The sequence below is a fragment of the Curcuma longa genome, chromosome 1, assembly GCF_044706935.1.
Source record: "Curcuma longa cultivar G26 ecotype Majalengka, Jawa Barat chromosome 1, ITB_CL_G26_1.1, whole genome shotgun sequence".
Lineage (NCBI taxonomy): Eukaryota > Viridiplantae > Streptophyta > Magnoliopsida > Zingiberales > Zingiberaceae > Curcuma > Curcuma longa.
The window spans coordinates 12,162,936-12,178,423 of NC_133861.1; the positions used below are offsets into that span (position 1 = coordinate 12,162,936).

General features: G+C 41.3%; 2 protein-coding genes across 2 annotated transcripts; both read left to right on the plus strand.

Annotated features, from left to right (window-relative positions):
- Positions 1-1,889: 1,889 nt before the first annotated feature.
- On the plus strand, positions 1,890-5,356 carry LOC141835018 (zinc finger CCCH domain-containing protein 24-like). The gene is made up of 2 exons (XM_074722437.1): positions 1,890-2,133; positions 2,646-5,356. Exon 2 carries the CDS (start codon positions 2,729-2,731, stop codon positions 4,874-4,876), a length of 2,148 nt encoding a protein of 715 aa, XP_074578538.1. The 5' UTR covers positions 1,890-2,133; positions 2,646-2,728; the 3' UTR covers positions 4,877-5,356.
- A 485-nt stretch (positions 5,357-5,841) lies between these two features.
- LOC141835025 (dicarboxylate transporter 1, chloroplastic-like) lies at positions 5,842-9,595 on the plus strand. Its single transcript, XM_074722448.1, has 3 exons — positions 5,842-6,967; positions 8,130-8,351; positions 9,138-9,595. The coding sequence occupies exons 1-3, from the start codon at positions 5,867-5,869 to the stop codon at positions 9,498-9,500; spliced, it is 1,686 nt and encodes a 561-aa protein (XP_074578549.1). The 5' UTR covers positions 5,842-5,866; the 3' UTR covers positions 9,501-9,595.
- Positions 9,596-15,488: the final 5,893 nt, after the last annotated feature.

The window sequence follows — 15,488 nt, forward strand, 5'->3', positions numbered from 1 at the left end:
GCTATCTGCCAAACTAGCCAGCACGCTGTAAGGCCAGCGTCCTTACAAATGGATGGGGCTGATCAACGAATTGGGTCGGAGCCATAAAGTTGAAGTTGCTATTAAAAAGTCCAAAATCCCTCGTGATAAATGTTTCATCGAGTATCAATTATGTGGCTGCATGCTAGCTCAAGATTATTATTTTCTTAGGTGACATCTTTTTATTTGGCCTCAGATTTGCCGTAGCCCGTAGGGATCAGCACGGGATCACTTAGGTCACTGAATGGCTATATATTCTGCACGGCGTGGTAACTCAGTGGACGTCCACATCTGAATGAAACAAGAAAAGGCGAAGTAGGTTCGCGAGCCTTTGAATTTAAGCAAGAGTTATCGCTATAAACGAGTAGGTTGGAGAAGCGTCAGCATGGCACGACGCACCGATGAGGCAACGATGGCTGAGTTTGACTGGGGGAGACGGATGTGTGCTCAGGAGTGGGGCCAGATGCTGAGGAAGGGGACACCTACACCTTTACCTACGAGGAATAGCAGTTGTACGTGACGATTTATGAAAGGTTTGGTTAGCAACAACGAGGCAACAGGAAACAGGAACAGGGGAATTGGATTAAATAAAAGGAGATGCATGCACGCCTTTTGCAAAAGTTAAGAGCACAAGTTTAAAGTGGCATTGTTGTGGAGTGGCGCACTGCCTGGCTCTGTGCGGAATATGAGCTCCAGAATAATGTAAAGAAAGAGGTGGAGCGCACATAGCGACTCATCGAGGCCGTGAATAATCGGATTTAGCATTTCGTTCACGTTTTGATGTTGATAATGAAATGGCATGATTATTGTTGTGACAAGGTGTGTGATTTTATACGCTTGGATATGTTCATTGATGACTTATTTTGATAACATAGTTTAGGCAAAAAAATGTTCTTATTTTAATTTTACATTTCAATTGAAATTATTTAAAAATTAATTGAACTATTCTAATTTAATTAAATTTGATCAAATATTTTTATAGTAATTTTAATCAAAATTATTTAAAATAGTTTTAATTTAAATTATTATAAAATAATAATATAATAATATCTAAATTCTACACAAAATGTCCACATGGACGGAAACCTTAGAATCGGATGTTATCTTCACACCCAAATTTAGGGCAGAGAGTAACATCTACTGATCTACCACCACTTCGTGAATCTTAGGAGGAGTGGATGTCTGCGGGAAGGTGAAAACCTTCGGAGTGAGAATATCATTTAATTTTATTTTATTTTCATATTGGAAAAATATCAAAATGTTGATGGAGAAAATTTGTCACATCGTCTTCGTCGCGCACGAGAGGCCGGTATCGGGTTCCACGTTTTATCGGACTGGGGGTGTACAATTAACCGCATGTAATTTCTGTATGCGGCAAAGGCATAGCAACTCTGTCACAGTAGTTTACGGATCGTAAAGCAAATTGAACGGTTAGAGATCCGATCGCATACGTCGTGTATTGGAAGCGATGCAAGAATTGCCTTTTATTTTTTCGATCGGATTTGATGACCGCATGCCGGATTTACCAATCCAGCGGAGTCCATATCCGGGAACCGGTCCCATTTGGCAACCCGTAGCTTCTTCCACGCCAGCACCGGCTCAGACGGTCATAATTCAGCATTTGAATTTTGCTCCAGGTTCTCATCGAGCTGGGCCCCACACTTACAGAAAAATAGTGAAAAGAGTATGAAAGCGGGTTAAAGTATTTGCGTTGAGATAGTTTCGTCGATTCCAGTGTCTTCGCCGGTAAAAAAAAAAAAAGGGAAAAAAAAAGAGTTGCATGAGTTAAAGCTTCTGACCCTTGAAACAAATACATTTGGCTCTCATTTGGGGAAGCGTTTCATTTGGTTTTCATTTGGGGTACATCTGGGACCAGGACCAGGACCATCTCTTCCTCGCGTTTCTTCCTCCTCGGCGAGCTCCTGGTTCATCAGCCACGGAGATGTGCATGCTGCGCCAGTTTTCCTCGTCCGATCGCTGGTTTTTTCTCAGGCTTGCGACTTTCTCCGCAGTCTAGGTTGTAATCGGACAGTTGAAAGGCCGGGAAGCTTAAACATCTTCCGCTCTGCTCTGACGCTGGTTTCGGCTGTTTCTCAGCTCATATTTGTTCGTCAGGTGAGGGAATCCACGGTTTTCCTTCGATTTTTATCGCGCGATGCTGATTTGCGTTTCTACACATTAAAAGGAGATCTCTTATCTATCTTTACCTGTTAAGATCTAGCCAACTTTTGTTCACTTTCTGCTTTTATCAGGTTTAAAAAATAAAAAATGCTTTAAGTCCTTGCTAGCAGCGTCTCAGCAAGCTGGTATAGCAAACTGTTTCTGATTCTTGGTGCTTTTGTTTGGACCTTTGGTGCTTGTCCTTTCTCTTATTATCGCAATAATAGTCATTTCTGGGGTAATGTTTCATGCTTTCATAGCACAAGAATCAGATGGATGGCTATCAATTTGTTTTTCTTTTATAATGTATTACCTTGCATCATTTTTTTTCCTGTTAAATAGTTACCATTTACACTATATCCTTGAATGAAACTATCATCTTCCATCTTTGTTTCTTCTAGATTATCTTACCTTGGTAAAATGATTGTTCTTCTAACCTTTCTGTTATCGATCTTTTATTTTCCCAGGGCTACTAGGGAGATTCGTAGCGCATAAAAGCTTTCATTGTCACAAGCTTCAAACTTTTAGGAAGAACATCAATGGAAGCCAGATGAACTGCCTAACGTTCGAGATAGACGAGGAGTCGTCGAACCTCCTTGAGCTTGCCGCGAACAATGACGTCGAAGCCTTCAGGCGGTCTGTCGAACATGATCCATCAGCCGTCGATAAGGTGGGCTTCTGGTATGGCCGCAGGAAGGGTTCCAACCGCATGGTGCTCGAGCATCGGACTCCATTGATGGTGGCCTCAACATATGGAAGTCTTGACGTGCTCAAGTTCATCGTCTCCTTACCTTCCGTGGATATCAATCAGGCCTCCGGGCCTGACAGAACTACAGCGCTCCACTGCGCTGCCTCTGGTGGATCCTTTGATGCTGTTGATGCCGTGAAGATACTTCTTGCCGCCCGTGCAGATCCCACTTTGTTTGATGCCAATGGAAACCGTGCAGCCAATGTGGCTGTGGCGCCTCCCAAGTTGCCTGATGTAAAGTTTACTCTTGAGCATCTTCTTGGAGGGAACAGCAACGGTACGGATGAGGTAGATCACCCGCATCCTCTTTGCGTGATGACTACATCGTCTAACTCTGATTCACCACCACTTTCTTTCTCACCTGACGAGGATGGATCTCCATTATCCAACTCGACTTCTTCTCCTCCCATGGTTAAGTTCCGTGACCTACCTCGGTTTGCTGTATCTGAGAAGAAAGAGTATCCTGTTGACCCATCACTCCCAGACATCAAGAACAGCATCTATGCTACTGATGAGTTCCGCATATTTTCGTTCAAAATTCGTCCGTGTTCCCGAGCCTATTCTCATGATTGGACTGAGTGCCCATTTGTCCATCCAGGTGAGAACGCTAGGCGGCGAGACCCAAGAAAGTATCACTATAGCTGCGTCCCCTGCCCTGATTTCCGTAAAGGAGCATGTAGGAGAGGAGACATGTGTGAGTATGCGCATGGGGTGTTTGAGTGCTGGCTTCACCCAGCCCAGTATCGCACAAGGTTATGCAAGGACGGGACTAGCTGCTCCCGACGCGTCTGTTTCTTTGCGCACACAAATGAGGAGCTGCGCCCACTTTATATGTCTACTGGCTCCGCTGTGCCCTCTCCCCGGTCATCATCATCTGCTACATTGGAGATGGCTGCAGCCTTAGGACTTGTACCTGGATCGCCATCTTCAGTTTCTGCTATTATGCCCCCTTTCATACCACCGATGTCTCTGTTGAGCAATGGTACTGGCCACTCGACTCTTGGTTGGCAGCAGCCAAATGTGCCTACCTTGAATCTTCCAGCAAGCAATATCCAGTCAAGTAGGCTACGCTCCTCTCTCAGTGCAAGAGATATGCCTTTGGAGGACCTCTCGGAGTTTGATACCCAGCAGCTGTTAAATGATGCGAGCTACTCTGTGCTTGGCTCATTAACAGGAAACAACTCAGTCAGGAACAAAACCCTGACGCCCTCAAACCTAGATGAAATTTTTTCATCTGAGATTGCCTTATCTCCTAGGTATAACTCTGACCAAGGGGCTATTTTTTCACCCTCTCACAGGACTGCTATTCTCAATCAGCTGCAGCAACAGCAGCAGCAGCAGCAGCAGCATAGTCTGTTGTCACCCATTAAAACAAGCTTATTCTCTCCGACAGCTGCGGACACCCAACATCTATCTGCGCATTCTTCTTTGTTGCAAGCATCACGCACTATATCTTCACCTAGCCTCATGTCTCCAAGAAGTGTGGAGTCTGTCTCTCCGATGAGTTCTCGTGTTGCTTTGCTTTCTCAGCAGGAGAGGCAGCAGACACTCCGTAGCCTGAGTTCACGTGATCTTTCTCCCATTTTATCTCCAAACATTTGCTCTCCTGTTAGCTCATCTTGGTCCAAGTGGGCATCTCCCTCTGGTGCAGCTGATTGGGGAGTGAATGGGGAAGAGCTGGGCGGGCTTAGACGATCTTCTTCATTTGAGATGCATGGAAATGGCGATGAACCTGATTTATCATGGGTTCATTCACTGGTAAAAGAATCATCACCTGAGAAATTGACATGTGCGGCAATGTCTCCTAGCACATCTGGCTTGTCTACAATCTTAGGTGAGTGTTCAAATTCTAATAGTCAGATGGAGGGACATGATCAAACTGCAGTACTTGGTGCATGGCTTGAACAAATGCAACTTGATCAGGTGTTAACTCAAGGGGAAAAGAGCTAATTTTCCTTCAATATTAGATGGCTGATATTATTATTTTTGGCTAGTAGGTTGGCGAAGGGAAAGAAGCTGGGAGTTATTGACAGATTCATTTAAAAAAAAAAAAGAGATTTGTTGATACTAAGAGTTCAGCCAGTTCCAGAATTGGGATCCTTAAATTCTTATTTTATATCAAGATGTCTGGTGAACTGCTTTCCTATATTTCAAATCCCTTTCTTTTTTATCTTGGTTTCTAAACTATAGTATGTTTTTGAAGGAAGCAAAGATGTCCTTTGTCTCATATGGTCAATTATTACAAAACTATTCAGCGAAATTCTTAAGCAGTCAACTTTCTCGGGTTTGCTAATTTTGTTTTCGTAGGCAGAAAGATCTGAAAAAGATCCTGATGTATGTTGAAGAAAATGAAATTGTCAGGGAAGTTGGTGTATAAATGCATGCACTATTTAACATTTGATTTGAACTGTTTGAGTAATTTGAATATCAGTGTTTTACTATGTCCTCAACGGTTTGAGGATAAATTTTTGCCCTTCATAATCCACGGTTGTATGCCAAGGTTGTTTGGTATTGAAGCTTTAATCTAAAATTGCAGTCGTTTCTTCTGAACTGTATAATTTTAAGTGGTATTTTATGTTTCAGGCACGTTATGAAGGGGCAGTTTTGAAGGGCCAGATCATTTCAAGGATCTAAAAGTGTCGCCGCGATGAAGATTCTAAAGGCATTTCGAATAAAATAATGAGCTCAAACGGCGTGGCCATGCGGACATCCGAACGCACGCGCATCGCACTCCACTCGATCATCGCTCCTCAACCCCGAGGTTGATCTCACTATTCTTTCTACCTTCTCCGCCGTCCGATCGCCCAATATATATTCTGAGAAGAGCGCTCTCGATGTATCCGAAGTCATCGCATCGCTGAGACATCCTGAAAAATAGAAAAGAGAGGCGGAGCATCGCCGGCGACTCCGAATTCGTTCTCCTCCGTCACTGCGCCGACGATGGCGTCATCCGTTCTCGTCTGTAACTCCGGGGTTCACCCCTTGCCCTCCTTGCGCCAGCGCCGCACCCTTCCCCGGTCCCTTCTCTCCAGGACCCGCGCCTCCAGCTCTCGAGCCAACCCCATCTTCCCCTCTCTCCGATCCGCCTCCGCGGAGCCCCTTTCTTTTGGATTGACTTCCGACCGTGTCCGCCGATCGCTTCTTGCCCCTGTTTGCGCCTCTGCCGCAGCTCCCGCAGCCGTCCCTTCACCGGCCCCGGCTCCTGCCCCCTGGCAGGGCGCCGCCTTGAAGCCCCTCGCTGCATCGATCGCCACTGGCGTCATCCTTTGGTTCGTTCCCTGCCCCGCCGGCGTCTCCCGCAACGCCTGGCAGCTTCTTGCCATCTTCCTCGCCACGATCGTCGGCATCATTACGCAGCCGCTCCCACTCGGCGCCGTCGCGCTGATGGGCCTAGGCGCTTCCGTCCTCACTAAGACCCTATCCTTCACCGCTGCCTTCTCCGCCTTCGGCGACCCCATTCCCTGGCTCATCGCGCTTGCCTTTTTCTTCGCCCGCGGATTCATCAAGACGGGCCTAGGGAATCGCGTCGCGTACCAGTTCGTCTCCCTTTTTGGGAGTTCCACTCTCGGCCTTGGGTACAGCCTTGTATTCAGCGAGGCCCTCCTTGCCCCGGCCATTCCTTCTGTCTCCGCTCGCGCTGGGGGGATCTTTCTTCCTCTAGTGAAAGCCCTCTGTCAAGCCTGCGGAAGCAACGTTGGGGATGGAACCGAGAACCGGTTGGGCTCGTGGCTGATGCTTACTTGCTTTCAGACCTCTGTGATCTCTTCGTCCATGTTCCTCACCGGCATGGCAGCAAACCCTCTGAGTGCCAATCTTACTTACAATACCATCAAGCAGACGATCGGATGGACTGACTGGGCTGTGGCTGCGATTGTACCTGGCCTGATCTCCTTGATCGTCGTGCCCTTGCTGCTCTACGTGATATATCCGCCAACGGTAAAGAGCAGCCCTGATGCACCCAAACTTGCCAGGCAGAAGCTGGAGAAAATGGGACCGATGACGAAGAACGAGATTATCATGGCAGGGACGCTTCTTTTAACGGTAAAAGTTGCCTTGCTCCTTTTTTTTTCAGTCTGGTGGTCGTTCTTTCATTGTGATCCTGTTTATTTTCTATCACTTTTGCTCCTTCAATTCTTGATTATTAAATTCAAGTCAACAATTCCGCCATGAGGTAGGGTTTTTGCTAATAAAGTTCCGTGATAATTCCTTTCATCGGTTGTTGCTTTGATATAATTAATCCAGGAAACTAAACTTTTGCAGAATGACTTCTATTTTGTATAGCGAGGTGAAAAGTGCATGTACCTTGTCCCTCTGTTGCTTAAATGCCATTTGTAATTCAATTGAAGCCCATTGATCTTTATCTCAGTGCAACTAATGTCTTGTGGTTTTCCTTCATTCCTTTTCCTGGTTCCTTTTAACTACCTGAAGCTAGATTGCTATGAATTATCTCATGATTTAGTGAAGCTTCACTGTCTCGGATTGTTCTTTTGCTAGTATCTGAATCGCTATTAACACTAGCCTCTCATGTGTTGGATAATTACTGCATCAATTTAGTTAATGCTTGGTCGGGACATAAGTTCCTTTGAGTTATCCATGGGTGCTTTCATTCTAATCAATCCTTTCATTGATAGATCAAGTTAAACATTGATAAACATAGTTGTATCAGAAGTATTTGCTGCTGCTGGAGTGTGTATGTTTGTGTTACACAACCATACTTATGGCTTTAAAAATACAATGTATCTATTTTACGATGTGGCCATATTTGTTTTGCCTTTTAGAACCATGGTCATCCCACAGTTATTGTTATATGACTTAATAAGTATGCAGGACAAATTCTAACGGTACTTATTTGTGTTTGTGGCTTGCACATTCATGTGGTTGTTTACTATGTTAAACTTAAGATCCATATCAATTTCTAATCTTTGTTTCTGATACTTGCTAACCAGTCAACTGACTATTTATAGAATTAGGCTTTTCTTTATTATGTTTGGTACTATCACTTACAATGCTAATTTTTGTGTTTATTAGCAACTATTTAAATGTGACTTGTTGTAGAATGACATCCTATTTAAATGTAGTTTGATACATAATCACATAGATTTGAGTTTCCAAGTGGAATTGTTCTGTTTGTTTTTGCGTTTGCCTACAGCAGCATTTAGGTTTCTTTGTAACAAGAAAAATCTGTTTGCTTTGGTTTGTACAGGTGGGACTTTGGATATTTGGAGGAACACTAAGTGTGGATGCTGTAACTGCTGCAATTCTTGGTTTATCCATTCTTCTTGTAACAGGAGTTGTTACATGGAAGGAATGTTTGGCAGAGTCAGTTGCATGGGACACCCTCACGTGGTTTGCTGCTTTAATTGCAATGGCTGGATATCTCAACAAATATGGTTTGATCTCCTGGTTTAGTCAGACAGTAGTCAAGGTATGAACTTTGCATACATTTTTATCAAATGTTAACCAATGCACATATAATTGTCACCTCATTTTATCGGTGTAGGTTAAGTTCTCACAAGCTCTAGATTAGTCATCTTTTAAAAGCAGCCTTTTATAATGCATAATCAGACAAATATACGATTAATTCTTTTCGGACCTGAGCTGTATAACAATGTATACTGTCACTATATTTACTTGCCTCTTTTCCTGATTTTGTAGAAGGCTAAATGATGCTCAATTGAGGTTTGTGGTTTTAAAATTTACTGAACTGAGTATTTGGCATAGATATTGGAAGTATCATCCAGTGAATTTTCTTAATTGTGACACTACACCAGTTAGTTTAAGCAGAAAATTATCCAGATTAATCAATGTCATTGCAAGTAATTTTTCAAATGGAAGCAGACCTTAAATGGCTAAACATGACCACCACATGGGAAAATAATACTTTCTGATTGAAGAAAATATTTGTTCTTGTTATCAATTTATCCTTTTAAAATGGCTAGTTCTTCCTCACAGATGACGATCATCAAAAGTATTGAAAACAATAAATTTTCATTTCATACAGGTTATATGTACCCAGTAATAGCATCAGCATATCAAGGCAAATAAAAAGTTAACTCCCTTAGTTTGCACAAACCATTTTAGGTTTGTGATATCCAAATTCAAAAACCTACTGTTAGTGCTCCTACTGTTAGTGCTATCATGCTTTATCTGTCTGAGAGTTCTCAAATATTGAAACATTATTTTCAGACGTGTGAAATGTTCTTCAATGCAGTTTGTAGGTGGCTTGGGTCTTTCTTGGCAACTATCTTTTGGCATTTTGGTACTGCTCTACTTCTATTCGCATTATTTCTTCGCAAGCGGGGCTGCACACATTGGAGCCATGTTCACAGCCTTCTTGTCAGTAGCCAGTGCACTGGGCACCCCTCCCCTATTCGGAGCAATGGTCCTCTCTTTCCTCTCAAATCTCATGGGCGGGCTCACTCACTATGGCATTGGGTCTGCACCAGTTTTCTATGGTGCAAATTACGTGCCACTAGCTCAGTGGTGGGGCTATGGATTCCTTGTCTCTGTTGTCAACATCATTATCTGGCTTGGCGTTGGAGGCTTCTGGTGGAAAACCATTGGCTTGTGGTGAAGAAACTTAAAATTTTTACCGTCATTTTTTTGTACTAAAAAGGCTTGGAATAGCCTTCCTCAAGTTCAAAGAGTCATAAGAAACTTGTTTCCTTTCTCTAGGCGTCAACAGAATTATTCATTTAGAGTTTCTGAGAGTCATAAGAAACTTGTTTCCAAATTTTGACGATAAATTAATTTGGAAATCAACTTTTGGCTATTTGGGTTCTCACGCAAAACCTTATTCTTTTATTGTAGCAAGAGTTTTTTTATAAGTCAACTTTTGACGATAAATTAATTTTGATCAAGAGTTTTTTTTTTTTTTAATATTATTGTAGCACAAAATTCTTTTATAAGTTTGGTTGAAGCAAAAAAAAAAACAAAACAAAACAAAAAACAAAAGTGACAAATCAATTTGCTATTAAAATTTGAGATATAATGAACTTTTTTAGATTTTTGTTATTAACCTAAGTTGCAACTTAAGTTTCTAGTTTCAAAAACATTAAAAATTTTAAATTTATAAAGAATTGTGCATTGCAGCTAATGGACATACAATGTAACGAGCTCTGCTAAAGAGTATTTTCATAATAAATTATCATTTTCTCTCATTTAAATATAATTTTATGATTATGTCACTAAATTAAGAACTTAGAGAATTTTGTTAAGAAAGAATTTTTCTCTGCTAAAGAATTCAATGTCACTAAATTACTTTTATGATGATGCCCTCCAATTCTTTCTGTATATGATATCATAATCTTATAGACTAAATTGCTTCAGAATTATGATTATGAAGATAAACATTGACCCAAAAAATAAAACAAAAATAAAACTTAGAGATAAATAGTTATCCATCCTCTTATGGCAGCTTAATATTCAAAAGAAGTTTATTTTACTTTTAAGCTCAGCAATGAACTTAACAGCAAAAATATTGAAGATCAAACAATGTAGTTAACTTTTACTAAGTGGATCAATTGCAGTACTTGTGGTCTGGACAACCGTGAGCTGCCAAAGTTTTTTTTTTTTGTTGGATTCTATTCAGGTTATAAATATAGAGGTTATAAATATAGGTGTCATAATTGGAATGATATTTTGGAAAATAAATGCATTTTTTAAAAAAATATGAAAGTTATATGTGGTGTTTTAAATATTTTTTAAAGTTAAGAGTAAGATGCAATAAATTGTTATGTTAAATGGCTACTTATGTACTTTAGTCTTTAGCAGAGTAAAATATTGATCGAATTGAATTAACCGATCAAATCAATAGAAATTTAAAGTTCGATTCGGTTAAATTATTTAAAAAATATCAATTAATTGATTAATTCGCTTCCATTTTAGATTTAGAGTTAAAGATTTAAATCGAATGGGAAATCATTAATCGACTACTATGTTCCTGAACTGTAACTCAGAATGTTTAACACATGGATTCCACTGTCATTATTCAAAAGTTGACTGATGATAAAAAAATTGATTATTTTGATGTTCGGTTTGTTTGATTTCGGTAAAAAAATTTGATTAGTTCGGTTAATTTAAAAAAATTTGATTTATTCGATTTTAATTTAATGGATTCAGTTATTAATCAATTGCTCACTCCTTTCAATGCCAAAGACTAATCAATTCTTTATTTTCTTCTTTTCTCTTTAATTTGTTATATTCCTGATGTTGAAATATTTTATCATCTCTAGTTTCTTTAATGTGTGGAGATTGATCTAAATTCCTTTTAACAAAGATCGCCTGTGGTGATTGATGGTTATGACAAATAGATTTGATGATAAAAGTTGAATCTTTTCTAGTATGCAGAAAAGATCTGCAGTTCAGTTCTTTAAAAATGACAACTAACTTCAGTGAATATGCCTAATATTGCAAATTTTCTACAATTATGCAAATGTTTTTGAGGATTCATGTGTCTGAGGAGAAAGATGAGCCTATGTTCTTGGAGCTGCAGAATGTTGTTGTATTAGCCATGCATTAAGCTGCATTTCAGATATGTTGCAGCCTTTTACTTTTCTTCTAGAAGATGCTTTGGCCGTTTAGCAACTTAAGCTAACTCGAAGTCGAAGGGTTTAGCGTCTTCTATTATATACATGATGGGGTTGTGGGTTAATTCTATCTTTGTCGCGTGGAGAACGCAAACAAACATGGACCATGGATTAAGATAAAGCCCTCTGTTTTCATTCTGGTGGCTCAGGCTCATTGAGCCATCGGCATCGAACTCGTCTACCTGCGGACGTGTCGGTTTTTGCTCTGGCTTGCATTTGGTCAAACTCATCACGAGACCCACAAACCAAGCGGCGATGGGTCATGAAGAAGAGTAGCCCACAGTTTGCATGTCGCGAAGCTCTTCCACGTCTCTGATCTCGCTCCTTCTTTTCTTTTGGCCTTTTCTCGCTCTACTACACACCTCTTCTCCAGCGCGGGGTGGTTGGTGGATCGTCCGGGATAGATAGAGAAGCAGAGGAGCCGGAGATGCTGCAGCTGCTCCTCGCGGTGGCCTTGTCGGCGGTGCCGCTGACGCTGTACGTGCCGCCGATCCGGAGCCTGAGCTTGTTTGTGGAGACGGTGGAGGCGTTCCTCACGGAGGTCGCCGTGTACGCGATGCGGGCTTACCCGCGGATCCGGCTCGGCGTTCGTCGCATCATGGCCTCCGCCGCCCGCGCGCGACATTAGGTGGGTGATCTGATCCCGGTTTCCTACACGTAGATCTAGGGTTTTCCTCTTTGTCTTGTAGGTGATTTGTACAGATGCGTGAGAAATTTGTGCGGCATAAAGTTTGGTTTCTCAGAAATTTACAAAAGAAAAGGAGAATAAATGTCCTGGTTTGAGGGGATTGATCGAAACAGAGGTTGAGGTAACTGAATAAGAAGCCCTCTTTCTTAGTTGAATATATTAGTTCCATGTATAGAAAAACAATCATTTTATTTTTCACAATTTTATCATTATTCCTCTAAATCAAAGAGTTATCTATCACTTTGTAAATTTGAGGTAATAAAATATTTGATATTGTAATAATAGTGATGTAGCCTGGATAAGGCTGTTCAGAGACGGGGGATGTCGTTCTCTCTGTGCGGGTGGTCAGCACCTTCTCGAGACAGCATCCGAGGGCCTCAATCGGGATTTCATTCAATTTCGCTCATTAGTCCGATTTAAAGAAAGACATATGATAGTATCCGAGATTATTTCTTGAGTTTTCGGATTCATTTTTCAACCGGTCAATCTCATTCCCCAAATCTCGAGTGGCCTCGTCAATCTTCATTTTCGAGCACTTAGCGTTCGTCCAGCGGCATCCCAAATGGCTCGGGAAGCTTGCTCAAGATCGACATTCTTGAGCACTTAGTGTTCTTTTCTCACTATCCCATTTAAATTCAGAAAGACCACTCGAGATATGCCCTCCTGAAAATTTATCGTTTGTCCAACATTGATCCATTCAAACTTGAGAGATCCATTTGGAGCTAGCCAATTCAAGACTCGCCCTCAACATTTGACAATCCGACACTTTAACAAAATAACTAATACATATGACGAACACGAGTCATCTCATATAGAGATTCTTTTAACGATTGTCACCTCTTAGTGCCTTAATCACCCATAAGTGGATGGTTGGCACTTGGCGGGTACGTGGGCATCCTGCGTGGAGTTTCTGTCAAATTGTGTTAGGGCATGGTTCAATGACCATTCCTTTATTTGTGCTATAATCGATTCTCAAGGGACAGTTGGTGGATATATGACATCCTATGTAAAGATTTCTTTCTGTCGGTATGTAATGAGCCCTTAAGGTGAGTTAAAGTTTTTTTTTTGCACGCGAATATAATTCTTTTTCACTAACACTTTCATTTTCTCTCTTTTTGAGAGATTTTTTTCTCAGTTTGACTTGATCGTTGGAGGGGCCACATCAGTCCCCGTTGACGTATTTTGCTTCGTAGGCCATTGAATCTTGACCAGCTAGGAGTCTAACGTAGCTTTAGCTCAAGAGATGTCAAGGAAAAGAGGAGCTGGAGTAGATTAAGAGGACAACATCAAATAACTTTTTTCTTTCTTCTTCTTTGATCATCAATTTTATAGAATCGAGTTCCTTTGCATGCATATTCTTCTACAAAAGATGAAATTCACAGTTGATCATCTACGAGGAGGTAAATCGAAAAGTTATAGTTGACCACGATGGAGGAGAATATTATCTTAACTTTGTCGAGATTCGAATTTTTACCCTTTTCTACAACTCTGTTCCATCATAATCAACCCAACTATGCCCTAGCGCCTTCGCATGCATATTCGCATTAGCTAGAGGCGGCGGCACATTCACAATAAGACCTTCAATTGATGTCCACTAGTGTCAACATGACTTAATTTGTAGTTCTGGTCAAATCTAGTTAGGTAGCGACAGTGGTTCCAACAGCAGCGGTTTCACAGCGAGGATTGAGATTAAGATTTTAAACTTGGGCAGAATTTAAATGTAAAAGATTTTAAATGATCCTTCTCGATTAGAAAATTTTCAAATATTTAATTTATGTTCAGAAATCATACAACAGAAATTGATTTGTAAAACAGGATTTGGCATCCCACCCACAATGAGCGTCGAGTAATGAACGCGTCCGGGACAAGCATCCATTTCCTAATTTTTATCCGGCCATTATTCTTCTCCTTTAAATCCATTCCACCACAATCTACCATAATCCCCAACAACCCACAGTGCCAACACAACGAGACGATCAGTAGTACTCCTCCTCGTCTGCCTTCTTCCTCTCCTGTTCACCGGCGTTGGGGTGGGGGCACCAATTCATCCTCGCAAGGTTCTGACCGGCGACGGGTGGATGTCGATCACGAGCGTGAACGACGACGGGCACATCCTAGAGCTGGCAAAGTCCGAGGTGTCGGAGAACAACAAGCTGCTGCAGGACGGCGGGCCTCGGCTGTGGCTAATCAGGGTGGTGAAGGCAGGGGAGCAGTTGGTGTTCAGGACCACTGCAACTATATAATAAAGACCTAATTAATCGACCGATTGTGCATGCGGCGATAAAGCTACTAATGATGTTTGGATTAATAATAATAATAATAATAAGACTATGAATAATGAAACAACATTAAGTATATTAAAGTGCTTGCGATGACTATGTATATGATGTATAAATGCCTCAATATGGGTTTTAAACTTTCAATTAATGTCCTTACCGAATGACACTTTGTTAGAATCCTAAACAATACGATAATGTCTTAAACTCCTTAGGTAAAGGCAACGATGGATTAATTGTTGGTTTTGCCTCATCTCAATAATTTACATACTGTGGCTGTGTGGCAGCAGGCAATTAGCTAGAGCCTCCCACATTAAAATATAATGATGGTGAACACTGTATCATTATGCCGGTCCCTAATTCGACACCCCAAAGAGTGTTCCTCGAGGTCTCACTCACTCTCCCAAGTCCCAACCTCAACAAATATTTAAAGCGACGTTGGGGGCACGCAATCGCACCACCGTTTGTTTCTCCCATCTCTGCACCGCTTGCCATGTTATTAATTGGATAATGAGGTGGCCTTTGGAATCCAATGAAAACCCGAAAAATTGGAACTGTGGTTTGATCAGATCAGTCGATCCCTATTAATCAATTTCCATTTATAAAGACAAGGAAAAAAAAAGAAATATACAATTGAAATTCCAATTGAATCTTCCACCTTCCAATATGTGCGGAGGAAGATGAAAAATTAATATTCATCCCGCTGGAACCGAAAGTCCAAAACCGCATTGTGAAATCTAATTTCAACAAAAGAGGAAATTGAATATTGGAAGGAGTATCATCATGGTAAATATTAACTGTGTTTCTTTAGATGAATTAAAGCCTCGACGTTGCCATAAATGACAAAGTCCAATTTTTTTGACCAGACAATAGTTCGCAAAATATAGTGGGGGATTTAAGGTGACAGTAGAGAATCAAGAGCAGGGGACGCACCAGTCGCCGTCCGTGATAAGGTCGATGGGATAGCGATTAACGGAGGCCATTATCCTTGAGAATAAAGGACAATTTGG

Coding starts and splice junctions, on each gene's coding strand:
- LOC141835018 (XM_074722437.1), top strand. CDS start 2,729: ATGAACTGCCTAACGTTCGAGATAGACGAGGAGTCGTCGAACCTCCTT.
- LOC141835025 (XM_074722448.1), top strand. CDS start 5,867: ATGGCGTCATCCGTTCTCGTCTGTAACTCCGGGGTTCACCCCTTGCCC. Junction 6,968..8,129: donor CAGGGACGCTTCTTTTAACG/GTAAAAGTTGCC, acceptor TGGTTTGTACAG/GTGGGACTTTGGATATTTGG. Junction 8,352..9,137: donor TTAGTCAGACAGTAGTCAAG/GTATGAACTTTG, acceptor TCTTCAATGCAG/TTTGTAGGTGGCTTGGGTCT.